Source organism: Rhamphochromis sp. 'chilingali' (assembly GCF_963969265.1).
Source record: "Rhamphochromis sp. 'chilingali' genome assembly, chromosome: 9".
NCBI classification, from domain to species: domain Eukaryota; kingdom Metazoa; phylum Chordata; class Actinopteri; order Cichliformes; family Cichlidae; genus Rhamphochromis; species Rhamphochromis sp. 'chilingali'.
In genome coordinates, this window is record NC_137936.1 from 22,750,562 (window position 1) to 22,772,535 (window position 21,974).

At 39.6% G+C, this 21,974-nt stretch overlaps 2 protein-coding genes across 3 annotated transcripts in view; both read right to left on the reverse strand.

Moving 5' to 3' along the window:
- The window catches only part of kcnab2a (potassium voltage-gated channel subfamily A regulatory beta subunit 2a), a 116,417-nt gene extending 109,231 nt beyond the window's left edge, over positions 1-7,186 (reverse strand). For both annotated transcript variants that reach the window (XM_080891077.1, XM_080891078.1), the window contains exon 1: positions 7,097-7,186. The gene's annotated coding sequence lies outside the window, so the exon portion shown is untranslated. The remainder of the gene's footprint in view (positions 1-7,096) is intronic.
- A 246-nt stretch (positions 7,187-7,432) lies between these two features.
- Positions 7,433-15,353, reverse strand: park7 (parkinson protein 7). The gene is made up of 6 exons (XM_080891083.1): positions 15,147-15,353; positions 14,537-14,638; positions 14,337-14,396; positions 10,717-10,786; positions 8,270-8,356; positions 7,433-7,891 (listed from the first exon to the last, which is right to left on the reverse strand). Exons 1-6 carry the CDS (start codon positions 15,234-15,236, stop codon positions 7,731-7,733), a joined length of 570 nt encoding a protein of 189 aa, XP_080747209.1. The 5' UTR covers positions 15,237-15,353; the 3' UTR covers positions 7,433-7,730.
- Positions 15,354-21,974: the final 6,621 nt, after the last annotated feature.

Genomic DNA, 21,974 nt, shown 5'->3' on the forward strand with positions numbered 1-21,974 from the left:
AGTGCACTTTAGCATGCATCAACCTCCCTATTCTACTCTCCTTTATCACAGTGTGAATTTTAAAAGGTAATGTACACAAGTGCACTTTCTGAGAAACTGACCCCACCTTGCTGATAGTATTTGCAAGTAATGCTAGCAAAAATCAATGCTATAAAACCACTGCTTTCAAAAAGCAGGGATGGAAGTTTAACTTAATGTTATTGATGTTTAAACAACATTATGAAGCCATCTACCTGACTAAAAAAGAGAGAGAAAGAGTGAGTTGTGGAGCCAGACACAGTAGGTGGGGGTCAAGAAGTGAGGTTAAAGGAAGATGTTACCAGAACAAGCTTCTAATAGTGTATATTTATTATGATGTCATGGGTAATCAGGATACGTGGAGTCCTGATTGTTCAGGTTTTCCACTGTAGGGTTTGCACTGGGCACTGGTTAAGTGAACCGGTGGCTAAGCAGGTAGTTGGGCTAAGAGATGACGGCATTTGAGTGGAACACATCCCAAGTCCCATCATGTGTTTGTGACTCCTACGACAGGGAAATATCCAGTGGTATGGTATCAGCACATAGATGATTTAGTGCTTAGACAAGAAACAATAAAGACAAGAAATAAATATAAGTATAGTAGAGTGGACAGTTCAAAAAGAAATTACAATTGCACTATGTCGTGCATAATAAAACTTATAATTACATTTATACTCTATACCTTACTTTGTGCCACCTGAATTCCAAGGACATGTGATTGCTAAAATGATTCCATATTCTTATATGTGTTCTACTTCTTTAGTTTGTGTTTGGCACCAGTGTGATGTTCAGACCGGCTTCCTTAGATATGTGTTAATAGATTTTCTGCCCTGTGTATGTGTTTGTGTTCTCCAGAGCCTGAGGGGACAGCTAAAGCTTCACTGTTGCGCACCACTGTTCCTGGCCTTTCTCGCTGAGCCTAGGCCCAGTCACGGCATCTCCAGCTTCTGTTTCCAGCCAGACCACGGCTTCATGGCAAGCTCCTCTCCAATCATGACACCGAGCATGGTGGGATATCTGCCAGGCCAGCTAAATACATTTTCATCTGCTCTCAGTAACTCTCAAATAATAATATCCCTCAAGCATTAATTACCCTTTGGGAAATTGATCAAAATCATGTTAGATTAAACATTTTACAAAAAGGGAGGTAGCACAGAGGAGACACACATGACCTTGAACCACCATTCTACACAGTTTCACAGACAACAAAGGCACCTCTAATCATGACCGTAGAAAATTATGTCCATACAGATTCATGTTCATACTCAGTGCTGCAGGGGCTGGCTTTTTGCTGGGTATATGCCCAATGCTGTCGGCATGAAGTCTCTGTGAGAAACTCTGGAGCTTTGCCAGACAGTTGCATAAGGAAAGGGTGATGCTCTTGTGATCATGCCAGGTGCCCTCCTTACTACCAGCTGGGCAGTTTAAGAAATGTTAACTCACATAGTTCAGCTACAACAGAAGAAAGAAAAAATAAAAACAGCACAACAAATTTTCATTTCACAAAAATAAACTGCATCATTAATCTCTATCTTGTTTTTTTCTGCTGGAATGTGTCACAGTTTCTTGGTGTATGGAAAAACAACCATTTAACTGGCAAATTTAAAAGGACATTGTGGTATTCTTTTAATGAATAACTTAGTAAGGTGAATAAAGCCCGGTCCATTTCAGATACTAGGAAATTTAACACCTGGGACAAGAGCTATTTTAAGAGAAGCCTGTAGTTCAATTGTTGTTATTCACACATTTAGCATGGGGTCAGACAAACAAGCTAATTATGAATCTTATCTTAAAATAATAATAATCTACCTCTGTTTTTGCTAGCATTTCTAGCTGAACCATGCCGAGTGTATTTACATGCTGAAATTACTTTAAAGTCTAGTGGGGTGTCAATTAACTACCACCATATATAGAGTTTACTTCAGCAATCTATCCAAAAAACACCTGGCAACTGCTTTTTTCTTTTTCTTTTTTTTTTTTAAAAAACAAACAAACAAACAAACAAACATCCATCTGCAGATGACAACCATGCTGTTTTTATTTTGAAAGTTCAGTTACTGGGGACTAGCCCTTCCTCACTAATGTTTTATTTCTACTAGCTAGCTCCATAGACAGTATTAAAGACACCCGTAGCACCTGTGTGTAAGTAAAGCCAATATGTAAAGCTTAAACCTGCATTCAGTTGTCAATGGGAAAATGCCCCTCGCCTCTGAGCTACGTAAACACTTTCTCGATGAGTTAATGGGCTCAGTCGTTCATTTTGGTTCACAGTTTATAAAACATTACATCCATTTTGTAAATACTGGCCATCCGTTTCAGAAAAGAGGATTATGTGGGTTACGGTCACTGACCAACAACATATGACTGACAAGTCTTTAACCCATCACTGTGAAGTTTCACAGAGAAAAACTCAAATTAAACCCGACTCCTATCAGATTATCTTTCAAAAGATCAAGGTAGTGACAACGGAAATGCTCAGCTTTAAAATGGGACTTGAGAAACCAGTAGGTGATATCACAGTAGCTACTTTCATGCTGTGCCTGGCTGACTGAAAAGTTGTTGTATTAGTGGAGCTCAATACCATTTAGCTTCTTCAACCATCTTGGACACTGAAGGATGGATACTTCAATCAGAGGTGTTCTAGTGCTGTCTAAATCAGTTTATTTTTATTTTACTGTGAAACTTTGCTTTTTTTTCCATTGAGTTAAAAACTTTTTTTTTTTTCAATTTCAAGATAGTTGTTATTGTTTTACTAGTAAGGTGTCACTGTTTGTGACAATTAAAGAGCAAATACACCAAAATTATTATTATTATTTTTTTTTTAAAAAGCTCCTCGCTAAGCCCCTAACCTGAAGGTGCAAGAAACCAAGCAGCAACAAAATGGACCCCTACAAAAGTAGACACTGAAACAGAATTTAATGAACTACAGCTACACAACTTTAATATTTGTGGAGAAAATGCAGATGTTCAAGTACAAATGGTTCTGAGTGGGGCTTCCAAGATGAAATTTTAAAAAATAGCACCACAGCTGAAAGTGATGCAGAGGCACATAAGTAGATGACCCTGAATAGAGATTACCCAATTTAAATCAGGTTTTTGATTGCTGTTTAAAAAAAAAAAAAAAACATTCAGTCCTCTGCAATTGGGATCAGTTACCTTGTCTTCTTGCTGGCTGAGGGGAATAAACTGCCTGGTTTATCGCTCTCATCAGCAACACTTTATGTGCACAGAAGATGTAGTGAGGGCTGCAGAGATACATAAATCAGCTGTTCCGTCTGGGCCTAAGTGGATGCATTTTCAGCAAATGGATAATGCGATGTTAACAGAGGGATCTGTGCAACAACACACAACTGATGCATAACTAGCAGGACAACATAGGACTGCACCATCAGACCTTTTCGGTATGTTTGCTCACCATAGATACAGCACACAAAAGGAATATTTAATTGACCAAACACACTGTGTGAACTAATAATGTTCCTGTTGTAGTTCAAAATCCTCTTTTGTACATTGGGTCAGGCCCATTTACTTCTGCTAACTGTATCTGACATAACGATAAGCAGAAAAACAAGGCACCAAGGATTGATGCCATGCTGGAAAAGCTTACATAGGGGCTGTTCATATAACAATATATAGCGGATGACGATATAAAAACGTCTATCGTTTCATTTTACGCAATCGTTTGTTTCGTGGTGTCGCAAAATAAACTGTTTACGGCAATATTTTTTCATCGTTTTGATGGTCACTGTAGTGGCTATATTAATTTCTTAAAGTTCTCTCTTTCTCTTATATTTAATATAACCACACTACTGACGGACAAGCGCCTGTTTTTATGGGTTGTGGTTAGCAACAACGATGGTAAAACCATCGCATGTCCGCTTGTTTATTTTCCACATAAACTTTTCACAATAAAGCTCAAGATCCTGTTGAGAATTTTCAAAATAAACGGAATCACGTGAAAAAGTATGCAGAGTATTGACGGATGAGAAGCAAAAAAAGAGTCGTCAGGTGCTAAAAAATAAACCTTAGACTCAAACGTTAGAACAGGCGTTTCCCCGCAGCACGCCGTGTAATAAATACTCACAAAGAAAACGGTGGCCGTTACAACTTATGTCTAAAAATGTGTAGTTTCATGCATCGGTTAAAACACTGAACTCCAGCTACATGACGCCCAGCTGGAAACACTAAACCTATCCGAGATTCACAGAATTTACAGAAAATATTACATTTTTTGTGATTTATATCGTTATCGGGACGATAGATGTTTTATATCGGGATATGAGATTTTGGTCATATCGCACAGCCCTAGCTTACATGTATATTTATTACGATTAAAAGCTTATATGCTGATCCCTACTCAGAACTGAAACTTTTGTTTAAGGAAACACTAATTACATAAGAGTCGTAAGCTGAATTTTAAACTTCTGAGTTCAATCTTCTATCAACCTTTGATTATTAAGAAGAAAAAAAGCTCGAGAGTCCGGATTATCAACGAAACGACCTCTTCAAACATCATACATGTACTTCACATTTATAGATACCAACTCAGTAAATTTTCTAAATCATGTCAGTTGCAAACAAATCCCCGCTGAGTAAACAACTGGGACAAAAATGTTGCCATAAACAATCTTATATTCTTTTGAATATAATGAAAAAAATACGCCAAAATAGCAGAATACTATGTAGCTTTTTTTATTTCTTTGCAATAGAATTTTATGCAGACTTGTGCACATTTAAGTAGCCGTAACTTAATATAAAATGCACATTTTATTCAAAACTTTTACCCATTCTGTCCCAAATTGTACAATTACAAACAACTATTGTTTAGATTCCCCATTACGTTCAGTGTCTGAGTCAGACCTATCCATTTATCGCTTATGACCTTAAAAATTGTGGTTGTCTGATGAAACCATGATTGCTTGAAAATTGCCTATTACCTTTTGAAACACATCTGTAAAAACAACTCAGGCAAGCAAATTCAGTCTGTGCGAGCAGGGGAGCTAATCAGGAGATGCAAAGTGTAGCATTCTAATTGTATCATTAGCTAAACCAATGACTCAGTCACAGAGACTTCAGACTCACCCTACCCCCATCCTGCCCTCCTCTGCCCCATCCAGAAATAGGGAGTCAAGCCTGAAGCTCTTTACTGTACCACTGCTCAAGCAGAATAATTCTAACATGTTTTGTGCAAGAGCGCAAAATGTTAACGTTCCATAAATACCCCACTGAAAAACACAGAAAATTAATGAGAATGTGCTATACAGTTTATGAGGAAGATGCCATTTAAGCAGCAATGTTCATCTTCCAGGGAGTGGTAAGGATTAATTGACATTAATTGGTTTATTATGAAACACTGAAATAAAACCAATTCGATCAGGCAGACAATAGAATGATGACGTCTAAACACAATGAGAATAGTCATCTAAAATGATTAAAAAAAAAAAAAAAAAACACTTTTGGAAACCGTAACCAGCAAGAGATTATCTCTAAATAAATGTTAGTCAGTGAAAAAAAAGAAAGAAAAAAAATCCTCAAACTCCACAGGAAGTTGCAATGGTCAGTCAATCATGGACAGACATTGTTTACATGGTTGGCCCCTGTTGTTATTCAACAGTCGGGCAGGAAATCCAAATTGTGGGCTTATTTCGGTTGGGTAAATAGCTCCAAGAAGGTGATATATAAGCTCTAAAACCAAACTTCAGCCTGTGGTCTGCAGACCTCAAACACAGCTTATGACCTCAAATATGTAAGAAACCTAACATTAACCACTTAGCAACACAGCTCACTAACAGAAAATAACTGAAAAATGCAGAAAAATGTTAACACTGTCTCTTTTGCCTCAAACTAATGTCACCAAAAAAAACATTTTAAAGTAATCAATACGTTAAACATGCAATTAGTAGTCAGCGAGTGAAATCATTTCTCATGGGGAGCCTCACACAAACACTCCTTTTTTTGATGATGTTGATTTTCATTTGATTTTAACAGTTGTTTCTCTTGATGCACAATACCGGGAAGGAAGCCTCAGTGTCACCCTAACTTTTGTTTGGTTGTATAATAAAAGCCCATTAGATCTGCTTTTAAATGTTGATGATCTCTGACTGCTCTGCTGCGGATATGCATGGAATTACTAAGAATTCGCTAAGAATCACTGCTGCTTGAAAGTGGTGTAAAAGGGAGTTTCCCTACAACTGAGCATGGAGTCTATGGAATTATAACTTGCTGTGTATTTCCTGGTTATGTAAACTGAATAAGATGGAGATGACACCTCTGGATTGCACTTTTTTTAAAGAAATACCATGAATGTGTAATCCTGACAGGGCGTCTCTGTCAGTAAGGATCTCTGGTGAAGCAAACTCATGCTGCAAAATGCTGTAGTTTGTATAGTCATACCAATAAGTGGCAACATCAGTATCGATGGAACTTTGATTTAGAGCTCATTAAATTTCCTGTAGTCATATTTAGTTGGATCACAAGTCATGTACAACCTGGCCTGTGCCGCATTGCATTAGCTACAGTAAGCGTATGCAGCAGTCTTGACTGCGGCGGCTGCTGCTGAGGATGGAGGGCTTCTGGAGCTGACGTCTCCATGTCAGGTCACATCTGCAGAACGATCTCACAGTGTAAAGATACGTCGTTCTTCCTGTTTCAGTTCAACGCATCCCTGCACAGTGAGCAAGCAGTGGACGCGTTACCTCGGGCAAACGTTACTCTGCCCGGCCAATTTGAGACAGTGATGTCAATCCATTATGGCTTTATAGATCGCCGCGAACTTGAGGCTCACCACTCACCACACTCAGCAGGCTAATCACGGCTAACAAAGTGAGTCCTAGTTGCAAACACCCACTCTTTAAATGATGTAACCTTTGTCCGGTATGCTGCTGTGTAATTAACGTGCCGGAGAAATCTTAATTTCGACACCCGCGGTGGCTAGTTAACGTGATTAATGTGGTGTAAACTGCGTTTATATTCTTAAATAAAATATTACAGTTACAAAGCACATTCCCGGAGAACGTTATGGTTAACAGGAGTCGGAATAACCCGCAAAACACTTGAAAGAAAACCCAAACGCTCCTACCTTAGGCGAAATCCTCCTCTTCCTTTTTGACTGTATGAAGACCCTCCGGATTTTGTTGCTCTGACACAGCTACCACGCGCTACATCAAAGCCCCGCCCTATCGGCTGCGGCCGAGAAACCATTCGCCGTTTAAAACACAACTGCATTTAGGTCCACGTTTCTCATTGGCCAGAGTGCCTGTCAATCAATTCGGATTCCGCTTCCCGCGTTCTAACCAGCGCTCACAATACATTACATTATGCAGCCTATATTTAGGTGTCAACATGCACTGCAGGCATGTGAAATCTACAGAGTGACCTCCAGTATTAATAAACAATGGAATAACAAGAGCAGAGATTCATCACACTTGTCCTTTAATGACAGGCATTGCCATACAGCAGTCAAAATAACAGGGAAGCAGTTAGTGGAAATTAGCTACAATATAACAGTGATTATTATCCATATTGTTTCAGTGTCATTGGCAACTTATGAAAGGCAGAGGAAGACGATAACCTTTCGCAACAGAATGTTTTCTCAATAGCAAGTCCTGAATCTCGATGCCAGCTATAATGGATTAGCAGTCTCAGCACTGTCAGACTTTTATAGGGGGGAGGGGCTGTGTTGTTTGCAGTCTTGCAAGAAAACATAGCTACAGTCAGTCTTTCATAATAAGAGGAGTCTTGATTTGAGCTGCAACCTCAGCCCCCATAAGTTCCTCTACAATCGTCAGGGCAAACTCAAAACTCGTTCCTGGCCCACGGCTGGTGATGTAATGTCCATCCTTCTGTACTCGAGCCTCTGAATATTTATAGTGGTCTAAAAAAAGAAAGAGCAACACCATAAGGATTATGACAATATGACAGCTTTGAGCTACAAACCGAAAGTCACACATGTCATGATGTTACAGTGAACTATGAGAATGTAGACATGGTCACAATTTCAGCCATTTCTAGTATGTTCTGTCAAATTCTTGTATTGCTTTTCACCTCTGAGTGGTGTGCTCTTCTACTGCAGAGTGACACAATTCTCTATAGGCAAGAAAGCGCTAGTATAGCACCATCTGCTGCCCTTTACAAATACACACACCTCCTCCTGTTCTCTTCTGAGTTTCAGCACTAAATATCAAAAGCCTTTAGCAGTACATGAAGTCACAGGTTTCTGTTTTTGTTGTTTTTGGGTTTGTTTGTTTTTTACCTCCAGCCATCATCTTCTCCTTCATGGCAGGATGTGTAGTCACTGTGCTGCCGAAGCCAATGCCATGTGCCAGAAGAGCAGTGGGACCTGCAGAAGGGCAAAGCTGTGTAAGGTTCATTTAACAGCTTCCTGTTAGAAAGTGACACTAAAGAGCGTGTTCAGCTGCTTGTGTCGGTCTTCGTTTTCATCTTTATGCAGTTCAAAGAACTCAGAGTCAAGAGTAAACTAAGCAAAAGGCTGCATCCTCAAACCAGCCCTTTCAAACTCAATGGAAAATGTTTACAGCAACAAGAAAATGCAAATACACAACATGATGCATTTTACCTTATGGATTTCAGTTGCTAAATCAATGACAGACTTGCAAAGTATGCGATTATAACACTGTGTCCCAAAGGTATCCTTAACTGTACCATTTTTCTAAGTATATCTACATATAGTATATGGTTTCAGCCTCTCGCCAAAGACTTTGAGCCACATTGAGAAGAGAGGTAGGAGAAAGAAAGACATTGACTGCTGCTGCATTAACTTTGGTAATGCCCTACCACTGCAGTGAGCTCATCCAAAAACTGTTAATAAATAGAAAGTTATTGATTATGCTCCTTGGCTGCCTTCCCATGCAGTCTAAAGATTGCACTTCTCCCTGGCACAACAGCAGTCTGCCAGTTAGAGCCAAGCTACTCCTGTTACACACAGTCCCCACCCAGAGGACAGCAGTCTGTGTCTCAGAAGGTCTCTCTCTCCCAGGAACCGCAAGGCAGAGAAAAGTGTGAGGATTATGATGGCTGTTTTATAAATTGTGTATTTATATTTGGGGACCTCTCTTACATCCATGTGTCACTTATTAGCTCAAAATAGAAGTATATATATAAGATACATTTGTCCTGTTTCTTTTGTTTGGTGCATTATTACTCCAATTTTCAATCAAGTCTTTTTTTTATTTTTATTAATTAACTTTTTTTCATGTGTCAGGATAATAACTGGCAGTTTCATTAAACTGTATATTCCTGTGAGGATTTCAGTCATTTCTAGGACACCCTTCAATCCACTTTGCCGCATTGGTCCCCTGTTCCCGTTCGAATTGTCCTTCCTGCGTCCTTTCATCTGTCAAAGAAAATGTCACCTCTTCTGGGTGCACTTGGGGGACACTTCTTAATCAAAACCTCACCCTTTGTGAATGGGGTTTGCAAATTTCCATAAATTAATGGAGCAGGATATTTATAATTGGTGTATATTTTTCAAGATCTGGATGAGATGCATCCTCTTTTTAGGCTAAATCCACTTACTAAAATGTTCAGAAATGACGTGTGAACCTACCAAACCTCCATCATTTCCTAATCCCATTTGCCAGTACAAAACTAACTTGATGAACCTAAAACCAGAGTATCTTTGTAGATGAGAATTTTTTTATTATTAATTTTTGTCGTCAACTGTTTTGATATATTTTGGAAAAGTGTGCGCATTATTATTTTTTTGTTCAACTACACCATAGCACAATGATCACATTTATGACCACAACATCTTACAAACCCTGCAATCAGTATGTGTCTGTATGTATCTGTTTCCATCACTCTTGAACCTTCCTTGGCTCCTCCAACAACAACAACACTTTCTTTTTGCCATGTAAAAATGCCAAAGTTAAGGCCATTACAAAATGAGCGTGATGCCAAAAGACAACAAAATTCAACATTTTTCAGAAGCAAATTTGCAAATACTTCATCCTCAAAAAACACACTGTGAAAAAACTGAGGTCAGCGTCAACCGATGATAAGCTGTTCCTGATGTTTCTAAATAAGAAAAGTAAGAAACCGATACTGGTTTCATCCACTTCTCAATACAAGTCAGCAGCAGGGAGAATTTCATGGTTTGACCCAGAGCAGCGTTTAACTGCATGTCTGAGGTAAAATCATCTTATTTCACTATTTCCATATCATTGTGTATTCAATACCAGTGGACATTTTGAGCTGTGTTTGCATTTGTTTACAAATGCATTGTTCTGATTAATCATATCAGTTTATTCACACACAAAAATTGGAAGAAATCTTATGGAAGAAAATAAATGCTGCAAATTTAGCCAGCCAAATTACACGGTCCATATAAACAGCTGTATTAAGAATACATGAGTCTGAAGAATATTTTTAATGCACAAAATATGTGCACGAATTGCATAATCCGCAATTTAAGAAGAATTCTCTCTTTGCCTTTTTTGGATTGAGGCGTTTTCCTTATGGAAAACAGCTTTTAAATGTTAAGATTAGACTTTAAACCAATCAATCTAAAGGCAGCACCAGTCTGTGTGATCAACATTTAATTTTTATTGATTATCTAAAGTAAAACATTTGCTTATTGCCTGTTGAAGCTTTAACCCACAGAGAGTGACCTCAACTCAAGGTTGGTCCTGTGTAATTATGTAATTATGACTTTGTTGTTGTTGTTTCCACAAACTGTACCTGCACAGATGGCTGCAATCAGGCCTTTTCTGCCATCTTGATCTTTCAGCACCTCCTTCACAGCAGGAGACTGCAAGAGAGAGTAAAAACCAGATGCACAGTGAGTCATTTGCAGTCCATGTGGTTCCACTGAGTATATGCTGACTTTATTATAATCACTGAGATAAGCTGACAATATTTAAAAAACACTCGACACACACAGAGCTACCCAGCAAAAATAAAAACGAATAATATAATGCACCCATCAGATAAATATGACTCGTATATCAAAACTCATATTGTGCATTAAATTTCTTTTTTTTTAAAAAGACAGAATCTGTCAATTTCTTGGCCATTTTCTCATCAAATTCTAAAGCCTAAAATGTGTGTGTGTTGTTGTTGTTGTTTTTTTAAATATAAAATCACTTAAAAGAAGAAAAACACAATCACAACAAATTCCTATCTTGACTCAAGGCTTATTCATCTTCCATTTATCCAATCTACAGAGCTATTTTTGCTTTTCATGATTACAGAGAGGCTGTAGCTGATCCCACCACACACTGGACAGATATCTAAAATCTGAACCAGAGCATAAATTCAATAGACTCGTCCATTAAAAATCCTTGATATAGTGTAAACTAATGTGGTTATTTACCATATTATTTATACAATACAAATACAAAATCTTGTAATATATGCTTCACTGAGTATTTACAAGAACAGTAAAAATATGGATCTCTTTAATCTATTTAAATCTATTTCATTGGCACATTGGACAAGCAGTTAATACAAAAAAAACCAAATTCTTCTGATATAACAATATAAATGCAAACACCAACTGATGCTCTCCACATCCAGCTGGATGGGATAACATGAAACCTGAACACATCTGAAACACACATGGTTCAGTTCATACTATACAAGATCGATGAAGGCCAGCGTATTACACGGATGAGTATTCAGGAGGAAAAAATTGCCATTTCATCACAGAATGACAACAATCTCTAACAGAATTCAGGAAACATAAGTAATGCAGCTCACTGTGAGTTACATTACTTGTCTTTAGTGACTTACAAAAAAGGACACTAGTGACATTTCTGATGATACAGAAAAAAAAAAACATTTTATTGATGTCGACAGCTCAAAGGCAGCAGCATTTATAAGTATAAGTAACTGAAGGGCATTTCCCATCCTCCTTTTCTGGTGACCTAATCTGAAGTGTGATTCTACTGAAACAAGGTGCCAGCAGCAGCAACATTATAGTGCAACAGCAGTAACACACCATGAGTCAATTATAAGCACAAATGTAGCCTCGGTACTGTTTTCTCTGGAAATTTTAAGTAAAGTTTAATATGCCTGCTTCACACTTTAGTTTCACAACAACTACCTTAGCCATGAAACTCTTCAAGAGCTCTACAATACTGTCACATAATCAAACTGAAGAATACTTCTGCCTGGGCTTTTCCACCACATAACCACATCAGTAAATTCCAATCAACGTTTTCTCTTCCTGTCATATGAAGCGCAGTTAGTGATGCTTGGTTGAGTCATTAATTTACTTTTGAGTCACAACATCACCTGGTATATACCACACTGGAGTGGTTAAGTGGTGAAACATGCTTATTGTTTCCACCTTTGGGGGGAACAAAATTCTTTGTGCATATTTTCTAAAGTATTGAGCTTTTTTGAAGGTTACTTTTTGAAGTGAGCTTTTTTTTTTTTTTTTTGAAAAAGTTCCCTTTTTAGGAATTAAATCTTCATTAGCGGCTGACATGGGGCTCCTGCTCTCAGAAAATGCCTAGTCTTTCTGACGTGTATGCTATGGAACACAAAGGCATGGCATTGCTAATAGCACTGATGTCACGCTTTGACGCTGACATAACTCACATAAAATTTACACTAGTGTTATTGCAGATGATATGATATGGCACAGCCCTGCCATGTTCTGGAGACATTTTTGATGCTGGTATGGAGATGCATGGCCTAAGTGCAACCAATTTCTCAATGGTGTGACTAAAAAAAATCCTAGGTCGCAATAGTGCAACCAGCCGTTCAAGTAAAAAAAGAAACATCTCCGCAACTGTGAAAGTCTCCGTGTGGTCAACAACAGATACACGTTATGCCCATATGGTGGTCTAAACCAATCAGAGATAGTCAAGGGTGGGACCCCTCTGATTGGCCGTGGTAAAGATATTCCTGTAGGCCTACGTGTGTATGTTTGAAAGTGCAGGCGGATAGAGAGACGTGAGTAGCCTAGGTCTGATAGAAGTAGTAGATGTAGCTGTGGGTAATGAGAAAAGATGAAAAGAACGATTGAAAACTTTCTTGTTAAGCTAAGGCCTGATCCATTCGAAACTGATAGCCAGTGCTCTGACAAAGAGCCATCAACCTCTCAGGTTGTGTCTAACACTGGTCTGGAGATGGCATCAGATAATGAGCCACATATGAGCGACTCTGAGCCAGAGCCCACTGAAAGTCAAAGGGGGAAAGTGTATAGATTTCGAAGAGAATGGCTTGACCAGTTTCCCTGACTAAGATACAGTAAGGCTGACAACATGATGCACTGCATTTACTGTGGTGTAGTGGCGGGCCCTGCATTTACTTGGTATCAGATCAATACCAGAATTTGCAGTATAACAGAACACTACTCTGTGTTGAATGAGAGAAGAAGTTGGCAGGACAATTCCTAGCCACTTTTCTACATGTGAGTCACTTCCTTGTTTGCACACATTTTTGTTGCCACCTCTTGTGAACATCAGGTAGACCTTTTAAATAATATCCTAAATATCCTTCAAACTGTGAGTCAGTACTAGGCTTGCTGTGTGCTCATTCTAAACGCCGTGTGTGTTAGTTCCCCTGTTCCCCAATTAGCGTCTAACCGGCAAAAATAATCGTCCTACCGCTGCCAAATATTTGCAATTTTAGTAAAAAAATGTTATTGTGATACTATGAAAACAAGATAACATTTCTTGCACATGCATATAGCTAAAAAGAAGCAACAGCATTTCTTTGGATACAATTATCGATTTACAAATCTAGAATGGTCCCAATACTGGAATTTTGGCACCGCAGCAGAGAACTTAAATCCACGAAGGTGGTGATATCAATATGAAACTTAATCTGACAAGGTGGTATTAACTGAGGACCCAAGTGTGTGAGCTAACAGAAAGAGCGTATGCGTTTAACAGTGGATTTATACATGTGCATTAAATCTATGCCATAAGTACGCAGTGACCTGAAAGAATGTACAAAGAACTTGAAAAACCCGAGGGGAAAATATGTTTGCCTATGAAAAAAAACAATAACAACAACATAACAAGATTTTACTTGTTTCTTTTGTCACTGGCACCACATATAAAACACCAGGACACAATCACAAGACAATAAAACACATGATGCACCACACACAAGCAGAACCATTTGTGTAGGTTACATCATAGACTATACAGAAGATTCAGTTTAGACATCTTAATCAAACATAAGACTGATGAACCTTTAGAAACAAATTGTTTCACACTTTTCACTGTCAGTTATTTAGTCCTAATGTTTAGGCAAATTCAAGCATTTTAACTTGTTTTTAATTCTTAAGTCATTTCCAAAAAAAAATTTAACTGTAAAAACTGACCCTCTCCCCATCTCACCTCTGCCAGATTCTGGGCTCCTGGCATTCCTCCTGGTAGCAGGACCACATCATAAGGGCCCTAGAGGGGGGGGGGGAGAACCATCAACACTAACATTTTTCCAATAATAAAGACATACAAGCATATAATATAAGCATTGTAAATAACGCTTTTTTTCCCCTTCTTGTATGTAATGTTAGCAGGTAGTTGCTGAGCCTCACCTGTTTCCTCGCCTCCTCCAGACTGGCATCAGGACAAATGACAACGTTTCTGCTACACTGGACTGGTTCTTTGCCCGTAAGACCAGCTACCGTCACTGCTATCTACATGTATGGGCAGTAAAAGAAAAAAACAACAACAACAGTGCATCATTATCCTGATGGTTCAATGTGGCATTTTGTCTTCACTGGCTGACGTAGACTTTTATTTTGAAAGATATCAAATGGCGGAGATGTGCAACGACGCTGGACTTTGACATTTAACTTGGCCTCTGTCTGCACTCACTAGTAAGGTTATGAGTCCGTCAACCATTAGCAGACAACCCCAAAATAGCTGACTGAACACTTAGCTTATGCGCTTAAATAACCTGGAATATGCAAAGGGGAAAAATTGCTAAGTTAGATCGACAGTGTTAGCAAGCGTTAACTTTAGCACATGATAAGTGCGTATGTAACCCTTATCAAGATATCAGGCTGTTATAACAGTCTTCACAGGCTGATATCTTAACAATGCTGCCACCAATACTGTTGTGAGTCGACTGAAGCGGGGTCTAATTTTTATGGCCGCTAACAGGCTAATTTGCTAAATGCTAACATATAGCATGTTACATACCCCAGCTCTGCGCATAATATCCACGGGAATAACAGTTTCCATCTCCTCTGCGCCTTTAGACAGGATTACTAACGCCCTCTTTCCTGCCATGTTAGCTTGCAGCTCTGTACTGCTAGGTGCAAAGACGCTAACTTCTGTTTCCAACTTCCAGAAGCAACCTGCACGCGCTGCGAGTTTGACAGGAGGGTTGCCAGACTGCGCGACACTATCCCCCTTCCTAGACTGCGGTCCGTGCCTATTCTACTCGCACCTGCAAGTATGTGAATTAAAAAAGTAAAGTAGTTACTTTTGAAAATAGATTCTTTTATTGTTAGTAGGATTTTGCAAACAAATATATTTTGCACAAGAACAGGACCTGCATAGCATGTCACTGTACCATTCCAGCGCATAACAGCAGGGTGCAAGACGCTAGCAGACAGGGCATACATAACAAAGAGGCTGGCATAGTGTACAGGAACATCTGTGCTCAGTATGGCCTGCAAGTCCTGAGGTCGAAATGCTGTACGCCCCCTCGAGTGGTTGAGAATGAGCAAGTTGAGATCCTGTGGGACTTCTAGATACAGATGGACAAACTAGTGATGGACATAACCAATCGGACATAGTCGCGGTAGACAAGCAGAGGGAGACATCTGTAGTGAAAGATGTAGCCGTAGCAAGATAGATCTCAATTCTCATCCCTATTTATTGTTGCATCATTTTTGCAGGGCAAGTCAGTGAAACCTTAAAATCAATGATGGATGGAGCTCTTGGAAAGCATGATGACCGGGAGATCAGATCACTGGCGAGTGTTTGTTCTTTGCCCCTACTATCTTAGTGCAGTAATGCTTCCTTTCACAGTGCTTCCGGTGGCTCATAACATCCGATCACAGTAAGCCAAGATCACACAGCTTATCCAACAAATCATCATTCCAGCTGCTTGTTATACTATTTCTATGCCTTGGCAGGGTCTGATGGTCTCTACTATGCTGATTTAAGCCAGATTTGAAACACAAGTATTTATATCTCAAGGCTGTTTAACAAAAACAGCATTGTCTTCTGCTGCAGCTGTATCTAATGGTGTTTAATAACAGCCAATGCACTCTTTCTTCCAGTAGGTGGAAGCATTAACCAAAGATTCAAGAAGGATGTAGAAGAATGTATGAGAAAGAATCAATGCAACACTAAACTTTTTTTTAAGAAAATGTCTCATTAGTTCAGTTAATGTCAGGCTCATTGCAGATTAAAACGAGCAGCTCAACAGGTCAATTAACTAAAGTAATGAATTGTTTTAAAAAACATCTCCAGGCATGAGGTCTCAAAAGTCACAAAGTTCTTCAAGATCTGCCTGAGAACTTATTTCTGCACTAAACTCTTAAGACAGTTATGGAATCATATTCCAGTGTAAATCCTAGACCTAATGTCTGGGGCTTTAGTGTGCAGGCACACATCCTAGTTAATGTGCCTCTGTGCATTCTGCTGCTGAGATTCACTTTCGTATTTGTGAGACAAACTAGAGCCCAGTGAAACGGCGGATTAGACAAAAGCGTAGGGGGTGCTGGCAGCAGGTTGTTTATTGCGTGCCTGTGAGTGAATTCAAGAAGCAGCGGTGATTACCAACATATGCAGCTGGGGATCAACTGAACCAGGCCCACGGTGGCACTCGAGCTAATTTCCATACATTAATTCACTTATGTACATTTACTAATTCCCATCAGCATGCAATCATAAAGTGCATGATGACACCAAGGAAATGTTTCAGAGTGACTTGTGACGCAGTTGTAAGTATGACGCTGAAAACAAAGGGTCTGACTAACAACAGATGCACAGAATTATACAACTGTTTGTACGTATTTTTCATCTGAAAACAAAGCACAGGAAAGAGTAAAATGAGATTATAGTGCGAGGTTGACCACTTTCCCTTGGCGTCAAACTTTAAACTTTAACTTTAAACTACTAAAACCATTACTTCATACCAAAACCATTGATCGCCTGGGTAGTCTGATAAAGATTAATGGCATGCTTGTTTGACCTGCATTGTTATCCAAAACTACCAGAAACTAAAAAACGAGCTGAACTGTGATGCTGACACGTTCATTAGTATAAGCTTATTCTTTTCATATGCTTATACACTGTCCTTCCAATACCAATACAAGAAACAAGGAGAACATGGCCAACTTTTAATAAAGTTAGAGCGGCCAGCTTTTTAGCTAATTTTATCATCTCTAATAGGTTTCTATGGGAAGTTAATAAATTGGTGTTTTCACTGGACTTTTTTTTGATTAACTAACATAACTAACATGCATGCTTGCATGCTACTGAAACATTGAGGCTGTAAGTCAAAGCATATATAGTTTGCTGGAAATTAATAAAAAAAATATGCACAGAGTCACACATTTGGCATATCATTCCCGGTGTATGGTATATTTCTATATTCTGCCTTTTGTGAAATATCAAATTGGCCCGTGGTTTAAAAGCAAGACTCATCAATGGATTCTTTGGCATGTTATTATGTCTCTGGTGCTCCCTTGTGCCTGCATCACCAGGCCCTGCTCTGCTCTGCTTTATCTGGCCCTTCACAGAGGTCTGCTCGAAAACCTGAAGGGCTTCTGGAATCAAACCTCCGGGGAGACGAGAATACAGAAACATTTTTTTTTTTCATAAGACGGGTACAGAGCAAAAAGAAAATCCTCAAACTGAAATGAGGGAATTCCACAAATTACCGTTTGTCGCAAAGTAATCCTGTTACTATTGCAAAGAATATGAAACGGTGTAAACATGGAAATAAACTGCTAATATGGATGTAGCTTACAAGCAGGGGCTCTGTTCAGTTGAGATATACAGCAGCAGACCCTGTTTCAGATCACCAGTAAGGGAGAGTGCCACAAAATTCAAAGTGGTTACAGAAAATTTGCTTCTACAGGAAAGAGATTTACATTTTCAGATGTTTTTCTTTATTTTTTCTTTGAATGATTACATTTCATCTTCTTTTGGTCCAAACCTTTGCTAACTGGTTATTCTTCATACTGATCTACTGGTAACATTTAGGGCTTGCATTGCTGCCCTGCCAGTAAACACATGAATATTAGAAGCACTTTATCTTCCCATCTGTGAAAAGGCTTATATCTCTTTCGCACATTTTTAGCCACTGAGCAGGACGGAGTGATTGACAAGCATATAATCTTGATTGCATCTTGATGCTATTACCTTACGCTCCCAAGTGCTCAGGTGACAGCTGGGGGACAGTGGGGAGATCCAGGGGAAAAGGTGACATTGAATTTTTTGCACCTGTGTCTGCAGTCGTCCGCCAAGTACGGACACAAGATGGCGCCAGTTGAGTGAGTTCAACTTTGTGTGGGGTCATGCAATAGCGTGGACATTGGTGTCTGAATACTGACAATCTGAGCATATAATGAAAAAACAACAACAAAATTTTGGTTTGTAAGGATGCAACAAAGGCAGTCAAATAATTAAAAGTTGTAAATTGAGGAAATATATACGTCGTATACAGATATACGTCGCAACATTCATTAAACAATTTGTGTTAAATGCTTTAGAATTATTCAAAATGAGATTCCTCCAAATCCAATGCATGACAAATTGTTTTGAACCACAGAGGCAGTATTATAAATTAAGGCAGCACATTAATGTGTTGTTTAGATTATTGGGTGTGTGTAACAACATGGACCAGAATTGCCTCACAGTCATTTCTGGTTGCAGTAATCTGCCTATCCTCAAATTATGCCCCTATCCAAGGAGGAGGAGAAAGATGGGGGGTGTATTTGAGGACTTTCTTTTTTCCTTTATTCTCCACTCTCTGTCTCAGAGAGTACCAGTCTGTTTTGCTCTCAGCTTGCCTCTATTAGATGTCTTAATGCTGTACAGTGTGGCCTATCTTCAAACAGGAATGCTGATGATACTGGCCCTGCAGCGGTGCTTCCCCCCAGCCTCAGCCCCGGCCTGCTCCTCTGCACAGAGGGCAATAAAGACACAAGGAGGATTAGTGTTGTGTGCCTAACAAAGTGGTTGCCAGAGAGTGAGAGGGCCATGCCCATGGGCGCAACCACAACCCTGCTCAGATCCACTCGGCGCTGTCGAGGTCCCCCCCCGCTTGTGCTTCCCTAAGGTCCGCACTCTCTCAGGGAGCTCTGTGGATGTGTGATAGACTCTGTGTGGGTGAAGTCGTGTTGATGCTAAAGAAGCAGAGGACGCAGCAAGATAATCCATGGCTTAAGCAGTGCTGTAGTAACTTTTCCCCCTTATACAAGGGAACATATGTGCAAACAGTTAAATATAATTCAATCACATATTCACGGTGAGCATCTTTTCACTAAACACTTTCCCATATTGAGCGAAAGTTCCAACTTACTAGTAGGCGTTAAACCCCCCCACACACACGATCGTGTACTTTATCCTAAATGTCCACTGCAAGGACAGTGCGCTGGTTCTCTGTGTTGATTTATCCTACTCACCATCCGGTGGAAAACAAGGTTTAATACAGATCATGCAGGCTTAAGGCCTTACTTTCTGTTTATGGATATCTCTTTCACTATAACCAGCGCTTATACAAATGGAACACCATATAATTGTACAAGTCTGACAAACAGAGGGCCTGTGGTCTTGTAAATGTTGTCACATTAGATAGGAGTGTTACATCTGACATTACTGTGAAGGTGCATGTCTGCAGGCCGGCAAAGACGGTAGCCTCTGGTTTGATGGAGAGCCGTGTACAGGACAGGACAGGTGAACCAAACAGCTGCTACCCCCATTTTTCCCTTAAAAACCCCAGCGTGACAGATCAGGCCATGGCTCTCACACATAACGGCCCACTTTTCACACGGTAGCTGTCTCAGGCCACGTTACACACGTCTTTTAGATGGTCCATTTTGTGCGTTGGGTAATGAAATTTACGCTGGAGACCCCCGAATATGCAGACATATGGTGTCTATTAATGCTCCTCTCTCCCTTTTCAGCTGTAGCCCTCTGCCCAGCACTATGGTCTGTTCCCGCCTGTCTGTTTTGGGTCCTCTTCACTTCTCAAGCTGTTTGCCTTTTACCTCTGTCACGCCAGCCAGGATTCACACAGCAGTATGTACTGCTGCGTATGAAAGAAAGGCCGCGTTCTGTTAATACTTGGCTAAGTTTACATGTTCATTCACACTTGATTATGGGGGAATCCCCGAGTTAAGAATTGTTCCAGTATGTCAGAGAGGCACAATAAGGAAAAGGCTGTCCCTTTAAACCCTAAATAACACAATGTGTTTAATATTTAAGAACATATGTACATAAAAAAAAATGCTCAGGACTGATTTTATAGGGAGAAATGGAACAAAACAGATTATAAAATAAATATATGATTTTCAGAATATTTTGTAACTTTTCACAATTCAGTGGACGCTATCACGGCTCGATTACTGTGCTCATATCTGAATGTGGAATTACTCATATACATATGTGGTGTACTTAGAGCTGAGCATAATTCATAGTGCAGCAAATTTACCAAAAAAATCATATTCTGTCCAGTTTTTTCCTCTTCAGGCCCCTGAATTGATGGCCGCGGTAAGCTTCATTCTTTGAATGTTGTGTGGAAGCCAAAACTGATGGTAAAAAATCCCTTTTCCATTAGTTGGTAATGGAACTGGATACTCAATGGTCTCCCTCTGCAAAGTATTATTCTGTTAAAAAAGCATGCAGGTGTAGTCTATTTTTACCTGCATAAGCCTTTATAGATTAACACAGTTTACCAGTCCCTGCTCGGCTTTCGGTACACCACCCTAACTCTGAAATTAACCGGATTCCGCTCACTTAATCCCCCACTTTTATATAAATGCATACCACATTATTTGACTTAATGTCTGAGACGTTTCCAAACAATTTTCCTATAAAAGTTCTTCGAATTGGTATAAAAACATTCCCACGAAAATGATGGATTCTTTATTGTTATTGAAGGGGATATTTGCAGCAAGCAGTGTAATTTTTCTGGGTTTTGGAGGAGACAAACTATAAATCCTATGAGATCTCAATTATGTCTGTTTTTTTCCCCCTCACCATTCCCACACTTTTGATTTCCACTTTAAAAGGAGAATGATATATCCCTATGATTGGAAATGTTCAATGCACTTCTGGAAGTGGGTGCACTGTCCTGTGCAGATAAGGTTGCGAATGCAAGATCTGTTTCTCTGAAATAGAAGCCTGACAAACAGTGCTGTCTCTCCCAGACACAGTGGGAGAGGAGTGCGCTCAGATGGAAGTCTTTGAGACCAGGCTTTTTAATATCGGCGCCTCTGTAACATCAGTAAGGTGACATTTCGGCAGCACCATCAAGATCCAACAGTGGCCATGCTGCTTCGACAATCAATTATCCATGCATAACATCCCACCAGTGTGTGCGACATGAATCAGTCCTGGACCAGGCTTCTCCTCCGCCTTGATTCTCAAGAAAAGAGAGACCTTTCATTCGACCCTTAAGTAAGGCAGAAATGCTCTGAGTGTTGATAAGAGAGTGAAGAGAGGAAAGTCATGAAAAAAACAGGCAAATCAGGACTGATATTTATTTGCATTATCTTGAAAGGAGCTCAGATTGGTTTCATTCCAGTGACTGTGAATTGTGATCCAGAGAGCACAATGAGCATCTCCAAGCAGGAGCCAACGTTATGATTGAACGGGCAGAATACATTCTTTGTAGTGCTTGGTGGACTACAGGCAAGAATGCATAATATCTGTTGCCCAAGGAGAAGGAAATACATTTCACAGCGCATATTGCTCGTATCAGGTTTGAGACATGTTTAGTTGTTATATGATTGTTATCAACGCAGTGGCTGTACATAATTTACTTCCACAAATAACTGACAC